This window comes from Phymastichus coffea, unplaced genomic scaffold, assembly GCF_024137745.1.
Source record: "Phymastichus coffea isolate CEN01 unplaced genomic scaffold, Cenicafe_Pcof_1.1 PCOF00008, whole genome shotgun sequence".
Taxonomy (NCBI): Eukaryota; Metazoa; Arthropoda; class Insecta; order Hymenoptera; family Eulophidae; genus Phymastichus; species Phymastichus coffea.
Window position 1 is genome coordinate 4,668,801 of NW_026706819.1, and position 18,060 is coordinate 4,686,860.

Genomic DNA, 18,060 nt, shown 5'->3' on the forward strand with positions numbered 1-18,060 from the left:
TTTATTTTCGCATACGATATATTGGACAGCAATTTGTTAATTTTGCAAAATACACGATATGGTTAATATCATGTATAAAATAGATATCAATTTACTCGGAAAATTTTTTCTAACAAATTCCTCAAACTACCTATGGAACTTCGAGGAATTTCTCTAAACTACACGATTTCGTCATGGTAATTTGGGGATTTCCTTCAACTGCCAGAAATTTGCCCAAATGTGACCAATACTGTAAAAAATATTCTTCAAAAAGACCAATTTTACTATATATACATACGTACATACATATATATACAGGGTGTCTCATTTTTATTTGGACTGTAGAATAACTAAAAACATTGCCAAGTATACAAAAAATGTTTCAGGTAAAAGTTGTATGGGGGGTCGACTGACGAGGACATCAAACTTGACCTTCAATGTGATTTTCAAAGTTATTTGAAGGTTTCTCAAATATCATCAAAATATAAAACTTTAAACATCGATGTCTCAATGAAAAAAAAAAATTTTTTTAATTTGAAAGAAGGGTTTTGAAGGGTTAGAGTTCTTTTTTGAGAATCCGTCGGCTGTTAAAAAAAAAACTTTCAGTAGAGATCTGACATAACCTCAAAAGTTAGCCAAAAATAGTGTTTTTTGCACTTTAAGGGTAGGATATCTCGGGAACCTGAGGTGATGGACAAAATCTCCCGCCAGATTTGGATTTAGCGACTTAAAAACCTTCGAAAGTACCTAGTCACGGTTCTAGGTCATTTTGGCTGTTGACCTGTATCTTAAAGAAAAGTTTTCTTCTGTTTCTATATAATTCCTCTTTCTATTTTCGCCTGATAAAAGTTTTTCTATCTACCTTTATGGTAACGAAGAGCCTGTTAGGAAACCTTATAGTTGGTATATTGTAATTTATTTACAAACTCTACTGACTTATCACCCTTTCCTTATTAGGATCTTGCAATTTATTTGCAAGCTCTACCAACTCCCCGCAATCTTAGCTTAGTAACGCTTAGCTATTTCAAATGACACTTTTCTCGTTCCCGATTCACGTTGCGCGAGGCCAAACCAAAAATAGAGAAAAGACTAAGTAACATCTTTCTCGACGTTACACCCTTGAGCAATGAATTTTCTTTTTCTTATTGAAAACCACTGCGAAACGTACGCCTCGGACAAGTATGATACTACAATCTTAAGCTCAACACTTGAATTTTGCGTTGAAATATACAAGCAAAGAATATGATTGACATAAGTGAGCTAACGTGCATGATTATGGTTAACTTGAACTCACATCTTCCTGGCATTCACCTGCTTTGATAGCACTCGAGATTTTTAATAAATATATTTTATCTGTGCTTAAGTCTTCAATGGTTTCATCAGGCAAGGTGGAGTCAATTTTTTCGAAACAAACCACGGGAGTGTTTCACACGTATTATACTGTTTTTCAACTGGACCAGTGAATGAATTCGGACCTTCTGTTTGTCGATCGATGTGATGAAAAAGAGCTCGAAAAGGTAACTCGTTATAGTAAAGAAGACAAATAGTCCCTGAAATATTGTTCCAATTTTCGGTTTGTCTAATAACTGCACCTTTGTATCCGGTAATCACAACAGTACCGATACAGACCGGAGGGTGTTTATCAGATTTGCAGTTCGGTTTCAGGAAGGGTCGATCGACGATTGGAGCGATCCAAAAGGTGGTCGACTCTTTCCTGGAACAAGACTGACACTGCCACGCAGCGCGACCTATAGTGTTGCTGGCGACGCTCGACATTAGGAATGCTTTTAACTCGGCCAGGTGAAATGATATCTTGGAGGCGCTGGGAAGCAACTTCGGGATCCCACCATACCTGCTTCGAGTTATGGAGGATTACCTAAAAAACAGACGGATAACGTATGAGACAATCGAAGGACAAGTAACGAGGCAGGTCACCGCTGGGGTGGACCTGACTTCTGGAATGGCTTATACGATAGCTTGCTTCGGCTTGGGATGCCACTCAGAGTGACCCTCGTTGCCTACGCTGATGACGTGGCGGCGGTGAATACGGAGAGATCCCCCGAGCTGGCGCAGCTGGCGTTGAACCAGACCATGAGACAAGCCGGACGATGGATGACAGATCACGGATTACAACTTGCAACAGAAAAAACGGAACTGATGTTTCTCACGAGAAGACGCATACAAACGATACTGCACATGAGGGTGGGGACATACGAGATGGAGACCAAGAGGGAAGTCAAGTACCTTGATACGAAGATGACCTTCTGGCCTCATATACAAAAAATAACCCGGAAAGCGGCAGAGAGGATAGCATCCTTAAGTCGCCTGATGGCAAATACGATGGGACCGAGATCGGGACAACGACGACTGTTAATGTCAACAGCTCACTCGATCCTTCTATACGGCGCGGAAATATGAGCAGACTCTCTGAAGACAAAGAAATACTGTAAGTCAATGATGATGGTACAGAGACAGGGCGCACTGCGAATCGCTTGCTCCTACAAAACAGTCTCTGTACAGGCTGTTTTAGTGGATGCTGGCGTAATACCCGTGGATCTTCTGGCCTTTGAACGCAAAAGGATCTACGGGAGCAGCGCGGACATAGGACGAAAGAACGCGACAATCGCTGAGCGCGACAGGACAATTCACATTTGGCAAGGCCGATGGACAGAGGAACGAGGTGGTAACTAGACGAGACGATTGATACGGAACTTGAGGCTGTGGCTCGGAAGGAAATTTGGTGATGTAAATTTCTACGTCACCTAGCTCTTGACGGGCCACGGGTACTTCCGACGGTATTTTTACAATATGAACAGACTACGAACACCCGACTGAAAGTACTGTGGATACGAACGAGACGATGCGGAACACACGTTTTCCGCGTGTGACCGCTGGACAAGACTCAGACAGGAACTGGAAGAAACGGTCGGCAGCATCACCCCCGATAATATTGTAGCTGTGATGCTGCGTGAACCCGAATGGGATATCCGCTACCTATACGGAAACTATACTGAGACGTAAGAACGCGGACGGCTGCCTGACAGATGACTGAGCAGACGAAGTGACGCGACGCAACGAGATACGGAGGAACGACACGAACGGACGAACACAGAGAGAACCTCCAGTCAGAAGTAATATCAACATAGTCCCTGGCTAGGGGAAGGACACCAAGGAGATGGTGCGTAGGCCTGTTTTTTTTCGGGGAGTCCCACATAACCCCTCAGTCAGAAAGACTAAGGGGAATCCGCAAAAAGGATTCCGCAACTCCTTGTAAATAAAAAAAAAATCACAACAGTACCATCACAGTCAACTAAAACTAATTTGTTACAGCCACGCTGATCTGAGAGAAGATTCAAAATACTACCGCTAATATTCTGCACTTGCAGTTTTTTGAACAACATGACAAAAAAATTGAATCAAGTTCTGAAATAATAAAAACGTATTTTTCTTTGATAGATGTTCTTCGGTGTTTTGCTCCTTTATTTTATTTGTACAGTAGTATCTTCTTTTCAACTATTGAAATATAGTGTTCGAATGGAAAATTTATCTTGACAACTTTGAATTTCTTCGTTTACTTTCAGTTTGCTTCATATAACTTGGCATCTATCAATAATTGAATTATTATCATTTTCAGATACCAAGCCATGATCAACTAATACAGCTGATGAAACTGCTGCGATTGCTCTATCATTAAGCTGAAATCTTTGTCCAACGATAATGGCTTCATATAGTTTAGCTTTCCTTTTATTTCAGGCGTCTCTGGAATCATAAATTCTGAAGATTCACGCTGTGCTAATTCTGCACTACTTTGTTCAGAAAAGCTCTAACTTGACTGGTTTGAGTTTGGAAGTTGCGGATTCTCGTTTTTGAATGGATATATATCACGAAATCAGGAGAGAATTCGTAATTTTCGTTCATTTCTTTGATCGACAAGAAAATCAAGCACATCTTTGGGAACTTTCAGCTCTTTTGAATATTCACACTTCATCAATCTTAATACAGTCATCAATTTTTTTTAGTCAGACTGTCTTTTCCTTATTAAAACTCTCTTTTTATTCCTATATTCTTTATGAATACTTATAATTAACTGTACTATACTCGTTTGAAAGACACTTGGGGAATATAAATATCACTGAATATTTTAATAACTTTTTTAACTACCACTTGGTATCTACTTTTGAACTACTAAATATTGGTTAACCACTAAACAAGTTACAAGTAGATGCTTTCCTCGGAAATTTTGATGCAGGCATTACAATTATTATTTGATGAATTCTTTTAAACAATTATCTGGAAAAAATTATTAGATATCAATATCATATGAAAATGTATACAATTAACTACGTATATAATGTATAAAGAAATGTTACTTGAACAAAAGTTCACTGAAGTATAAGCTACAAAACCAATGTTAATAGAATCAAGTTGTTGTTGCAGACCACTTCGCAAATATAATTTCTGCCTGTTTTATACATACACTTCACTTAATAAAATTAAAAGACTCTTTGCCTGTGATTTTTTTAAATTCAACAGTTGAAATAGCAATAATTCATTATTGCGGTCACAACGTGAATTTGAGTCATTTACGATCAGAGTCAGGATCGGATTTGAGTATGTGTGTGCGCAGTGCCAGCTGTTCCGATAGACGCAACTTTAGGGCACATGCATTCGAATAATTACTAAACTGCATATATTTTCAAACGATTATATTTTCGAGACTGTCTATTTTATAAAGTAAAAACATTTCTAAAACTTCAATGGTCGGTTACCTTGTTAATTTAGGGGGTTTTTGCAATTCTTAAGAGAAGAATAGAAAGATTTTGAATGAAATTACATGTTGTTATTTTTAATTGTTCATCAAGTGTTCTATGCTCATTAAATAGCGTCAAATGATTTATTTTTTTGTTTTATCGAAAAACTTTGAAAATTGTATTTTTGATCGAAAATTCTATTTTTGAAAGCTTTATGAATATTGTCAAGAAACGTCAAATTTTAAACAAAAAACGTCTTTGAAAGCTCAAAAAAAATTTTAAGCTAAAATAATAACGTAGAAGTTTTTTCTTATACTATATAGTACTGAATCAATGTATCTCGAAGTTCCAAATTATGATTTTTCACGTTTGAGAAGCAAATATAGCAAAAAAAGTGAACATTTTGAAAAAATCCAAGAATTGTAGACGTTTTTGGTTTGTGGCAACAGAAGATTTTTAAATGATAGGCCCAGGCTTTGGGAACTTTCAAGTTATGTACAATACTAAGCTTTTATTGCTATTACTAAGAGTTTCAAATATGTGCCAAAAAATGCTCCATTCTAATGCGTGTGCATGAAAATGCTATTATTAATTATAATTTTGAGTTTTTCCAAATACGTATTAACTACTTTAAAGTCAAATGAACAAATTAAATCAGGTTGAGGGTAATTAAATTTCATTTAATACAAGACATAGAAATGTTTAAAATCGTTAAGAAAATCATTTATTTTATTAATTTTTTATGAAGAAAATTAACCACATATGACCTTGAAAATCAAGTTCAAGGACAAATCCAAGATCACCATATAACACTTCCTTATAACCTTTATAACTTTTGTAACAACTATTATTCCGATTTCTGCAGTTCCAGAGGAATGATTCAAGTGGGAATGTGAGTATTCGAAATCGGTAAGTTTACAATAGTCACTTTTTTATTAGTGGTGATATTCAATCGCTTATAACTTTTTAAAAATGCATTGTAGCAAAAAAGGGCTAAAGTAATAAATTTTAGGTTTTTACAAGATTTTTCGATATCTATCAGAATTTTTTACCTATTACCGATATTTTCAAAAATATAAGTGATTGAAGAAATTGAAAAAACTTTGGAAAATGGACACTTTTTAAAGTGGTATAAAAAATAGCAAGAATGCCTTCAAAAATTTTCGCGCCCTATTGCAAGATAGTATTTTGCCTCTATTTTAATTTGCCTTTTTTTATTTTTATTTTACGGTTAATAAAATCGGAGATATTCTTGTTTAAAGAATGGCTTTTCTTGGACAAAATTTTGTTTTGTTAAAGAAAAGTATTGTATGTGAATTGGACGAATCAAAATCGTTTGATTAGTATATTTTTTTTTGATTTCGCATTAAACATACCGGCTGAAACGGGGAAGGTCGCTGTTAGCAACGAAGATAACTCAATGAAACATTCATTTTCGTTGTTCTTAGTCAATTAGTCAAGCTAAACCATGGTGTATAGTTTCTTATTCCAAGCTCTCCGAAAAACTATACACATACTATAGCTTTGTTAGGCAGCAATAGTGGCACCATACCGTAGCCGCCTAACAGAACTACGAGGTATTAGGCAGTCGCTTAACTCAGCTCCTATAAGACCTATCCTTTTATGAGATGAGGAGCTGCATGAGTTTCTAGCCGCGGTCAAGCACGGAAGGCTTTGCCCGTAACCGCGAATAGTAATTGCGATTATTGTTATTCTCCGTTATTCAATTTTGTTCAACAAGTTTAGCATGGCATTTACGCTATCGGATGATTTGCCGTCTTTTGATTTCTTATCTAATTTAATTTTTGCGGATTTGCCAATTTTTGAGAGACCCAGCCAGTTGTAACACCTGCGCTTAATTAAATGACGACGAGAGTTCATATTAAGCGATTTCATTTTTCATTGTTTGTCATTTTGCCTGAAATTATAGTTTGCTTCGCTCATGGCTGCGTGTCTGTCATTTTACAGATCAGTCGTCACTCAACAAACACCTTTGTCGAAAGTCAATAAAAAGCTTTTGAATATTTTTGAAGGTGCTTCCGCTTCGTATGCAAGTTTCTACAATGAAAGATTCATTGATAAAAATAAAGGTTTATTTGAGTCAATATCAAAAGTTAATTTTCCGAATTTTAAAACTATTGGGAAAAATGAATTTAAACATGACTCTATTCCGAAAATTTCTGCCGAGAAACAAGTTATTGCTGCTCAAAGAATGATTGAATTGACGAAAGAAAGAAGTTATGATTTACGAAAGTTATTTGTATACGAACTAACACACATCAATAGTTTATTTAACAAAGACGGTTGTGATGTTCGTATCACTTATAAATAAAAATAATTCGAACTCTCGTAATCTAGCTAATGAGTCAGAATTTGTTTCCAATGATTTTACTCTAATTGTCAAGAAAATAGATAAATGAATCAAATATAATAAATAAGTAAATCAAATATACATAAGTAATTGCAATATATCAAGGAAAGTCAGACAATGCCCTAGTTTCTTATGGTGCGAATTGTCCCATAAGCAGAGCTAAAGTCTTTCTTTGATAGGATATAATTCGGCCCAAGTTTCTTATAGCGCGAGATGTTCTATAAGTCGAGCTCAAATTATAAGGAAAGGTTAGTCTTGCTTAGTTAATCACAATGAGAGAAAGAACTTAGATATTAAGCCAAGTTTATTCAGACTCATGCGCTCACTTTGCAAGGCTAGAAGTGAATGAATCTAGCCTGTGCAAAGGTGGGCCTATTTATACATAGATTTTCCCGCTTATTATTGCAGGAGAGATTTCATCGAAAATTCGAGAGACATTCACGAATTTTGAGAAATGATTTTTCTTAATTTACAAGTAAATAACCATTAATATTAAGTTTTTAACATATGTAAATTTTACAGAATTAGTTATTTGTTGATTTTATACAATATACAGTTATCGCCAATAGTGTCGTCAAAAGTTATTAACTAATAAAGTTAATTAACGTGATATTACATTATTTACAATAGAAAATTATTAAAATTTCATATAACCTTATAGTTGATTAATTTTGGAAGTGTTTTCCAAAATTAATTATTTAAATTAATTAATAACTTTTGAATTATGACTAATTTTTCATATTTGTAACGGTTTTCTTGTAATCTTAATATGCGATTATTAGATTAATTATCTAAGATTTCTCAATCATAAAATTGTTATTATCAAGTATTAACTTAATATTTTCGTTCTATATATAGCTTATTGTTTAAATAAATTATTAATTGTTTATTTATTAATAACAGTTGTTCTTTAGCTGTTATTAATGAAACCAATTCTTACTCATGTTCTATGCTTATTCATTTTACATATAAATTATTTATATTTTTCTAATATTTCATATGTTAATAAATAAATTAACTTTACATATTGATATTCATTATTAATTTATAATTGAATGAGATGTTGTGAATCTGTATGTTAAAATCTATATAATCGATACTTTGTTATATTCAAATTATCTATAATTAACATATTTTCTCAACATTATGGATCATTATATCTATGTCTATTATTTGTGACGTCACGCTATTTGTTTTGACTCGACTCTTATTTGTATACAGTCGCGTAAACAGTGAGGTAGCGTCGCTTAATGTATTGTTTTGACTAAACAGATAAATACGTTAGACTAGTTGCAGTCATTTAATAAACAGCTCATAAATAGGACTGTTACACGGTTCATTGACGAAAGAAAAAAATAAAAGTGATCTGACGAAAGAATTAGAGAAAATGTCGAAAGTTGTCAGGAGTGCAGATCTCGAAAATCTAGATAATTTCACGACGATTGTTTATGTCATGATTGTATATAGAAAACTAAAGTGGAAAAATCTCAAGATATTCGCAGAATATTAACATGCTTTTCGTAACGCTATGTTTTCGAGAGTAAATAAAGGAATCACGAGTATTGATTTTGTTTTTATTTCCTACGTGCAAAACTCAATGAAAATAGATGAACGATAGACGCTACAAAAATCAGTATATTGACATTAACGTTATTGACGAAGACGTGACACTTCCGAAGGACGATAATTTATTTTCGGGATCGAACAAGAACAAAACTTTGTTGCAAAACTTCATCAAGAAATATATATTGAATAAATACCAAAAGTTTTGCCAAAAATAGAAATTATTTGCAGTGCTAATATTGGTTACGAATGTTAATCAAACAATGATCTGAATGACTCCAAAATAAATATTTTGAAGAGAAATTACATTGAGTCAGATTGAATGGTGGTACATACGTACCAGACAAGTAAAAAAGGAGTTGAAAAAGTACTAGTATTATCTTCTGACATGATGTTTCAGTTTTATTATTGTTTAAAGAACAATTTGAAGTGGTTTCAAGGTATTGATATAAATGAAATAAATATAGGAATATTTTATTTGTTGAATAATTGATTATTATGATATTAAAAATTGTAGGAACTTTGACCTCATCTTGGTTCGACTGGAAAGAAAAGAATTTTACCGGTACATACAATAGCGAAAAGTATTGGATGAGAATTGTGCTCTATTTTACCTGCCTTGCATCATCTTATTGATGCGGTTTACACGAGCAAAGTTATAGCTTTAAACCGGTTTCAAAAAAATTGACTAAAGTCTGTTCAATATATTATATTATACGAAAAATACAAGCAAGGAAAATACAAGGTGTTATAAAGCAAACTAACGGATTGGTGGTCGCAGTGATATTGATCTTTGTGATGCAGCGTCGAAGCTCCGCTCGATGTTGCTCGCTACAATCGCGCGTGCGTAGGAGGCAAAAGGACATCTCCTTTCTAAGCGCTGACGAATTGGAAAGCTGATTTTCACTTTCCTTTTCTCTCAGCCTCGGTCTCTTTTTCTTCTTTGCGGATGGCCGACACGTGCAGCGTGGCTATTTACAACGGTGACAACACTTTAGCTTTTCAGTGTAAAATCTATCAAATTTCAACGTGTTGAGATTATTATATTATCAACGATTGAGGTATTATTTTTCTTTTCGAATCATTATTTATGACCCGCCGAGTCGTAGCGTTCAAATAACCATTTTATGAGCGTTCGAATTCCGAAGTTTCAAGTATTGAAAAACGAAAACATATTTAACGAGCGTGAGAACTAAGAAAACTATGCAGTTAAAAATGATATGTTAAAATACCAAGCAAAAAAGTTTTAAATATTTGCGCGGCTGCCTTACTACAATCGTGGAAAAACCACGTGACATAAACAGTATATCACTGTCACAGCACTCACAGCGTCATCGGATTTTCATCACTGTGCGGGAAGCATGCTTGCCGTTTTGATGTTTGTCCACAAATCAGCAGCTATAGACAGAAACAGTTTTTTATTTTTGATAATTTAAATGACTGATGTATCTTTGATTTTATTACAGATACCGTTAGCTCGTCTGAAGAACTAACGATTGATCTATGAATAATTTTTTTATAAACAGATTGTTTACGAATTTACTGTAATTCTGATCTGAATGCTAAGATCTCAGCATCCATGAATGATTTTCTTTTTTTTAAAGGGTTTTTCGAGGACGAACTAACAAAAAACAAAGATAAAAAGTTACTACCTTTTTTATGAATTTTCTCGTGGCATATTTAATTTATCGATTATCTTAAATAAACTAATTCTGACTACTATCTTTTAAGACCGCTAAGGTTAAGCATTGGCGGGGTAGAAGCATGGAGTATATAATCTCCATGGATAGAAGTTGGTTCATCTTTTTCACCTTCTGTTCATCTTTTATATACAAAAAAATTATAATTATTATTGAATTGCAAATCATAAACATTTTGTAAAACGAATTATGTCAAATTTAAATATCGATACAATAGAAGAGGATGCAGCAGATTTACAGTTTCCTAAAGGTGAATATGCCGATACTTATATTTTTTAATGAAATAGAAATAGAAAATAGAAATTAAAAATAAAGTTGCTGTCTAAATTTAAAGAACAAATTATATTACTTAGTTATGAAATTGTTATAGCTATTTAAAAATTATAAACAGTTAATATAATCTTTGTATTAATTTTATCACTTGTAAGCATTATGTCTTTAGTAATAATTTTCATACTTTCAGACTGGACATCATACAGCAAGCATTGTAAGAAACTTAAGATGTCAGTCGAGAAAGGGGAACATTATACTTTGGACACAAATTGTTTCATTTGTAAATGTATCATTATCGAGCCATACATTTACTGTGCCATTTGTAATATTATTTTATGTACTACTTGTTTTGCAAATGGTAAAGAGAAATCAGAACATGAAAATAATCATGATTATATAATTATTCATAATGATTTCCAATTAATTAAAGATTCTGGCTGGCTAGCTTGGGAAGTAAAAAGTCTGCTTGATTTATTACATGAATATGGTTATGGAAATTGGGATGATATATCTAATAGATTGAAAGGAAAATCTTCAATTGAATGTGAAAGTTATTATATCCAAAATTTTGTAGATGATCAATCAATCCCTAATTTACCCAAGTTAAAAAAATCTACTTCTAGTTCTAGTAGCTTTGAACCAATATCATTTATATTTCAATTGGAAAATATTGAAAATCCACCCAGATTTGCATCCGGAACTATAAATTATAAGCTTATAGGCGGTTATAATGCAGCTAGATCAGACTTTGAAGTAAATTTTGACAATTATGCTGCACTAGAAATATCCAAGTTGAAATATGATAGCTCTATCATTGAAAATAGGAATTGTAATTTGGAACAATGTTTGCAAATTGCTATAGTGCAAAGTTATAATATGAGATTGAAAGAACGTGCTCGCAGACAAAAAGTTATAAGGAATCATGGATTGATATCTATACGAAAAATGACATCTTGTTTATTACGATATAATTATACAGTAACGAGACTTCTTGCTGACAGAATGAGAATTTTTAGTCAAATTTTAGATATGATAGAATTTGATTCTATGATGGAATGCTTACATAGAATTGGAGAGTTAAAAACTAATTTGAACCAACTCTTTATTTACAGAAAATGTGGTTTGCAAAATTTTTATAGTGTTCTACTATTTGATGACCTAAATAAGCTTCGGCAAGAATATGATAAAAATAAAAAGCAACATTTAGTTAACAATGATTATAATTGGCAGAAAAATATTTCTGTTGAATTAATTAACAATACTTCATTATCTACAAATCTTCGTAAGAGAAAAATAGCTCCTCCTCTTGATATACATTCAGGAATGAAAGAGTATAATAAGTTAGATAGAAACGAAAGAGACCTTTGCTCAGTGGTTAGAATTTTGCCAGAATTATACGTGGAAATAAAGCATTTGCTGATTAGTGAGAATAAAAAATGTGGTACTGTAAAGTTAGCACATGCTAGAAATTTACTGAAGATTGATGTTAATAAAACAAAAAAAATTCATGAGTTTTTAGCAAAACATCATTATATCCGAATTAACTAACTGTTTTGTTTAGAAAGAAAGAAAATTATTTCTAGGTTAACTCATAAGATTAAACTTTAAAATACATAATAAATAAAGATAAATTTAGAAAATAAAATATGTTTCTATAATTTTAATTTTTGGAGATCAATTAAAATTTGTAGATTGAAGATTCATATTTATTTCTTGACTTCAATTACCAATGAAACCCATTGTTTACACTAATATTCTTATTCTTACTATGTTATTCTTTTTTTTATCATACTAGAAGTTCATCGCGCGCTACGTGCGTTGTAAATCGATATTTCAATTATACATTGTTATATAAAAATTTCATAATATTTCATTAATTAAGTATTCATGTAAATATTAAACAAATTGTAAGTAAGTAAGGCCATACAATATAATTAACAGTATGTATTTTCAAAATTTAATTAATCTTGAAATAATTCCTTGTAAACGTAATTTTTTACTTTATTTGAATGTATTTGGCTTCCAAAATAGATTTTTATAGAATTAATTATCCACGATCTAACACGAGAGAATGCTACATACAATTGCCCATGACTAAAAACATCTTTTCGTAAATCAACGACAACTTTTCGGAAGGTTTGCCCTTGAGCTTTGTTAATAGTCATAGCAAATGCTAATTTAACTGGGAACTGTCTCCTTTTAAAGGCAAACGGATATTCGTTTTCACAATATAAAGTAATGCGGTTCAAGAAAACTATTTGTCCTGTTTTATCACCCGTTAAAATTTTATATTTTATTAAATGATTTGATAAATCTATTACTTGCAACCTTGTACCATTGCATAGACCTTCATTAATGCTGATATTTCTTATTAACATTACGATACATTTTTTTTTAAATGTAATTTGTAAGGTGGCAAGCATGGTGGGTTTAAAGCATTCAAATGTTCCGGCATAATATCATCGAATTCACCATTATTATTGTTTATGATAGTATCAATAGCAGTATAAAAGCGTTGCTCTGTGTCATCTAATAAATCCGTGATTTGTCTATTGATCTTATCTTTGAGCTAAACTGACCAATCAAAATCAATACGTCAGAACTCAAACTAACCAATCAAAATCAATAGAGGCTTCACTCTTTATCATTCTCTCTTTTAACAGGGAAAAACATTTAGATATTAAGGAATTGTTATAATACTAAAATTTTAAGATAGTCCCACCAAATTTTATATTTTGCCAGAATCAAACCAAAATTTTAAATAGATAGAATTTTGCATGAATTTAGAGATTCCGTAAAATTATATAGTAGATTGGATGAACACAGAACTTTGGATGATGAAATTTCATTGATAACATTTTGAAATCATGAGTATATAAGATATTTATTTATCAATAAATAATATCGTTAGCCATATGTTGTGTCAAATCAAAGGAATATCTAATGCACATTAAATTTTTGAAAATTCTAATTAACGAATAAAAATGTGATCTGTATTCATGCATCAAAATGAATGTAAAGAAAAAAAGGAGCGCATGAAGCGCGTTAAACACCACTAGTAATAATAAATGGCATTCTTTTCACAAACCATAACGTTTTTAGAATGTCTAATACAACTACTAAATTAATATCTGAAATAAACATATGATATTGAAGAAAAACAGGACTAATTGTCGCATTTTAGAGATGAAATCGTGAAAATAGCGACATAAAAACTTATTTTCGTAATTTTTCTAATATTAAGTGTGAATTAGTTCATTTGTGAACAAGCAGTCATATTTTTTTTATTATTTGTTAATTTACAATCTGTTTATTGAATTTTGACAATAAGTAAATGTGATTGCTATAATGCTAAGTGAATATGGTATGCAGTAGGAACTACAGTGAGTATTCCGTATTTATTTTTAAATTTGCGTATCATATACATTTTTTTATGTGTATATCATATAAATTTTAATTTACTTATATTTTCATCAATATATATTTTTTGAGTCTGGTAGTAGTGATCATTATCTTGAGAAGTTTACTAATGAGCTTATTTGGATGGTTTTGTAGTCTTGTGTTATATTTTTTATAACATTTTTATTTCTTTTTAACTGATATTATACAGGGTATACTAAAAGTAACTGTACATGTGGCGAAAAATTCCAAGATCGTATTTTCCGAGAAAATTGTTCAAACAACAGTTATCAGGTTTGATCCAAGAAAATAATCGATGACCTTGATTTACTTTATACCTTGAATATAACCTTTAAATGACCCTCAAAGTCAAGGTTGATCCAAGGTTCCTGCTCTTCATTTTCGAAATAAAAAATAGGGGTTCCCATTTAAATAAAAAAGCTGACTTTGAAATGATCTTCAAAAATGATCTTAGGGTCAAAGTTCAGGTCATCGACTATTTTTTTGGACTAAACCTTACAACTGTTTGAACAATTTTGTCAAATAATGCGATCTTGGAAAGATTTTTCAGGTGTACAGTTACTTTTGGTACACCCTGTATTATATCTGTAGGTCATTTCAAATTAAATTTCTTTTAGAAATAATAAAAGATAGTATATGCATGCGTTTGAAACATTTATGTATGTCGAGATAAATTTAATAAACACCAGTCACCTATCAATATTGACTTGTAGAAAATTATTTTATCCTTTGCATTATGAATAATAATTATTGTATAGTTTTTGTCTTAACTAGCATTTTTCCTAAAACAAATTATACATTAAAAAGATACAATTTGAAAAAATTATAAAAGCCCGCGTTAATAGCATGTATGTGGCGGTCACGCCAAGCTTACGTCTGCAGGCACGAGATAGCAGCACTCCTCAGTCGTCGGTAACGCGACGGCGCAAGCAAACACTCGTTCCTCGCAGCGAGTTCGAATAGCAGCAGTCAGTCTCTCACCGTCACTCGAGGTAGTTGGTGACACCTTTACCAGCTCCTCGTGGCAACTACTTAGTTGTTCTAACGCCAAGAGAATCACTCATTTCAGACTATACTTGAATTCATACAGCTCTGGGGGAGCAAACAGTCAACTGTAATCTAGTCAATAAAGTTCAGTTAATCATCATATAGTCTAATTCATTTCTCTAGCGTGCGAAGCAGCCTTCTACATGTAATCCGATTGTGTTACCAACTGAACACAACTTAACGTTGTCTGTCTTTTTTTTGTCTGAAATTTATGTTAGTGAAAAATTATTCTTGTAGCAACATTAATTAATCAAAGGGCATTAATTATTAATTAATATTAATAAAAAATCGATTGAGAGCAGCAATGGAACAGGATCGTCTAAACGATCTTTCGATTATGTATTTTTTCAAGCTCTCTTAATAGGACCCCATGAAATCAGCGTTTCGCCAAATTCTGTAATGTTTCCGTTCAAAATTCTATTCTTAAAAACGGTTATTCTTCTGTAATTCCTATAATTTTTATTGCTGATTGATAAGGAGTCCCAAGATTACAAGTCATTGATTTGATAATAAAAGTCATGACCTTAACCATTTAAAACTCTTATATAATATACTGTAAAGTCGTGCCGGGAACTTAATTATTGGAGAGGTAATACGTTATTGGCTGACATCATGCTACCTATCAGTAATCATAAAAACAAGTGTATGTGTCGCGATATTAGAATTCCGAATCTCGTCACCAAAATGTTGAAATCCCTGCAAAATATCATTTTTTAAATTATATTCTAACCATTTGTTAATCAATATTTCATCCCACATAAATATACATTGACGTTCTTTCGCAGACACACTACGCGATTTTATTTTCAAAATATCCGATAAATTATCGCATAAACCCAGATGTAAATCTAGCTTATTAACCCATTTCCTAATCAACGAAACACATCTTGTTACTTAAATAATCATATGTTTTCTGTGATTTATAAAATAGATTAATAGCAAACTTTTTCCGCTTGATCGCGGTCTAAGCTTTTTATGTAAAACTTGCATTTGAAAAATTTCTTGAATATTTTCATGTAAAGACTCAAGTCTCCTTTTAAATTTACAGCATATTTAGATTGAACTAATTTAGTATTTAATTTATTAGTTACATTCGATTGTTTTTTCACAGTGGTTTTCAACTTAAAATTTCCTAATTTAAGATGTGTATTTCGCTCTATCATTTTTTCTACAATTTCGGCATACTTTTTAGGACATACGGTGGCAAGGTCATTATTTAAATTAATCAGAGGCATATTTGTCGAAACCGGACGAGATCAGGAATACTTGAAGCTACTAATATTTCTCAAAACTCGATTGATTATTAATCGCGAGATGAATCGATTCATTATCGCAGATATTTTTGTAATAATCGATATGTTTTGAAGTCGCGATAGGTTTTAATAATTTCTTACCATGCTAGTAGGTAAACTAGAGAGGTCACAGATCAGGGGGTGCCTCAGATCAGTGATCTGAAGTGCATGAGCTGTCAGATCAGCACTCTTAGATCACGCGCGAGATTCCCCGCCCCTCTCCACCCACCCAATCTAAAATACGTTTTAAATATTAAAATCTATTTATGTGTAATTGAATTTATTTATATAATTTATTTATGTGTATATGCAATGCAGATTTAGCTCAGTGAAAAAAATGAGCAGACACTACGAGGAATCGAAATCACGTCCTATGTATCGATAAACCGTAACTTCTAACAACTGAGCCATGGCTGCTTTTAGCTTTGATAGTTCTTACTGTTATAACGGGGTTTTGACCCAGCGCGAGTCGCTCATTATATAATTTACGAGGAAGTTAGAAACAGCTCGGAGTGGGCCTCGTAATAGCCTGTGCGAAGCCTAACCCAGCAGCAACAGCAACGACTTGGTACAGCGTCTGTTACCTTAGCCCGCAGAGAGCGTCGTGTAGTCCTATGGGCGCTTTTGAGCGATCACGAAATTCAGGTGCGAGGGAGGACGGAACGGGATTGACTACGATAGGTAAAATGCTCAGAGAAAGAAAGCAGATATACAAAAAGCATCGAGTTTACTACTGAGGAAAGTACAGAGTTAGGACGCAGCGTAAGCGAGAGAGAGAGCGGCGAAAGGTTAGCGAGAGAGACACGTATTCGAAGTGGTACTTACAAAGACGTTCCAGCGTCAGCCCTGGAAACGGTGCCCTCAGCCTCGCACGCGGCTCGCGAGGACGCGCAGTGTACAGCTCGGGTGCAGTCGGGAGGCGGGCGGCCTTGAAGGTTCGCGCGCGTACTCGCAGGAACTGGCCCACCAAGGGCTAGGGATAATCTCAGACCCGAAGTCTTGCACCGAGTGGACACTAGCGTACTCGCCGGAAACGCCAGAAAAATCGGTAGCGGAGAACAAAGGTCGCGCACGTGTAGAGCCACTCGCAATATGTCCGCGTGCTTCGAAGTCGCTGATACAATGATGAATCCCCACTCTCGTTCTCGCTTGTGTCGCGTCGGCTTCCCGAATTCTCTCTCTAACTCGCCCTCTATTAGCGCTCTCTCTGACTTACCTTTGGCTGCCACAGATGTGAAATAAGTATATGACAAATATATATATATATATATATATATATATATATATATATATATATATGAGGATGATTATAATTATGTATGGAGGGAGAGAGACATAACGAAGGTCGGGCCACTCGTTATACTGTGTATATTAGCGAAACAGTCAAAGCGACTAGAACGGCGTCCCTGCGCTTCCCACGCCCTATTAATCTATGAAATTCTTTCATTTCTAGCCTTTTCTTTCTCTTCTCCTTTTTACCCTTTTTATCTTTTTCACTTCTTTCCCTTTTCTTTAATTCTCTCCATGCTTCTTTTTTTATTAAGCCATCTCTTTCTTCTCTTATTTTGTTTTCATACCTCATTGCTCTTTCTAATGCTGTTTCTTTCATTTCTTGTCTTCCTGTTTCCCATCGTATTGAGTAACTTGGCGTGTTTCTATCTAAT

At 33.3% G+C, this 18,060-nt stretch overlaps 1 protein-coding gene across 3 annotated transcripts in view; it reads left to right on the forward strand.

The window, feature by feature from the left end:
• The first annotated feature begins 10,421 nt into the window (after window positions 1–10,421).
• Window positions 10,422–18,060, forward strand: part of LOC131669544 (DNA-directed RNA polymerase II subunit Rpb4-like) — a 116,147-nt gene continuing 108,508 nt past the window's right edge. The window contains exons 1-3 of one of the 3 annotated variants that reach the window (XM_058944500.1): window positions 10,422–10,614; window positions 10,828–10,995; window positions 11,068–12,376. In XM_058944500.1, coding sequence (XP_058800483.1) covers window positions 10,554–10,614; window positions 10,828–10,995; window positions 11,068–12,185 — 1,347 coding nt within the window. In that variant the 5' untranslated portion in view covers window positions 10,422–10,553 and the 3' untranslated portion in view covers window positions 12,186–12,376. Of the gene's footprint in view, window positions 10,615–10,827; window positions 12,377–18,060 lie in introns of those variants that run through there. The other 2 variants (XM_058944491.1, XM_058944509.1) reach the window with 2 other exon arrangements.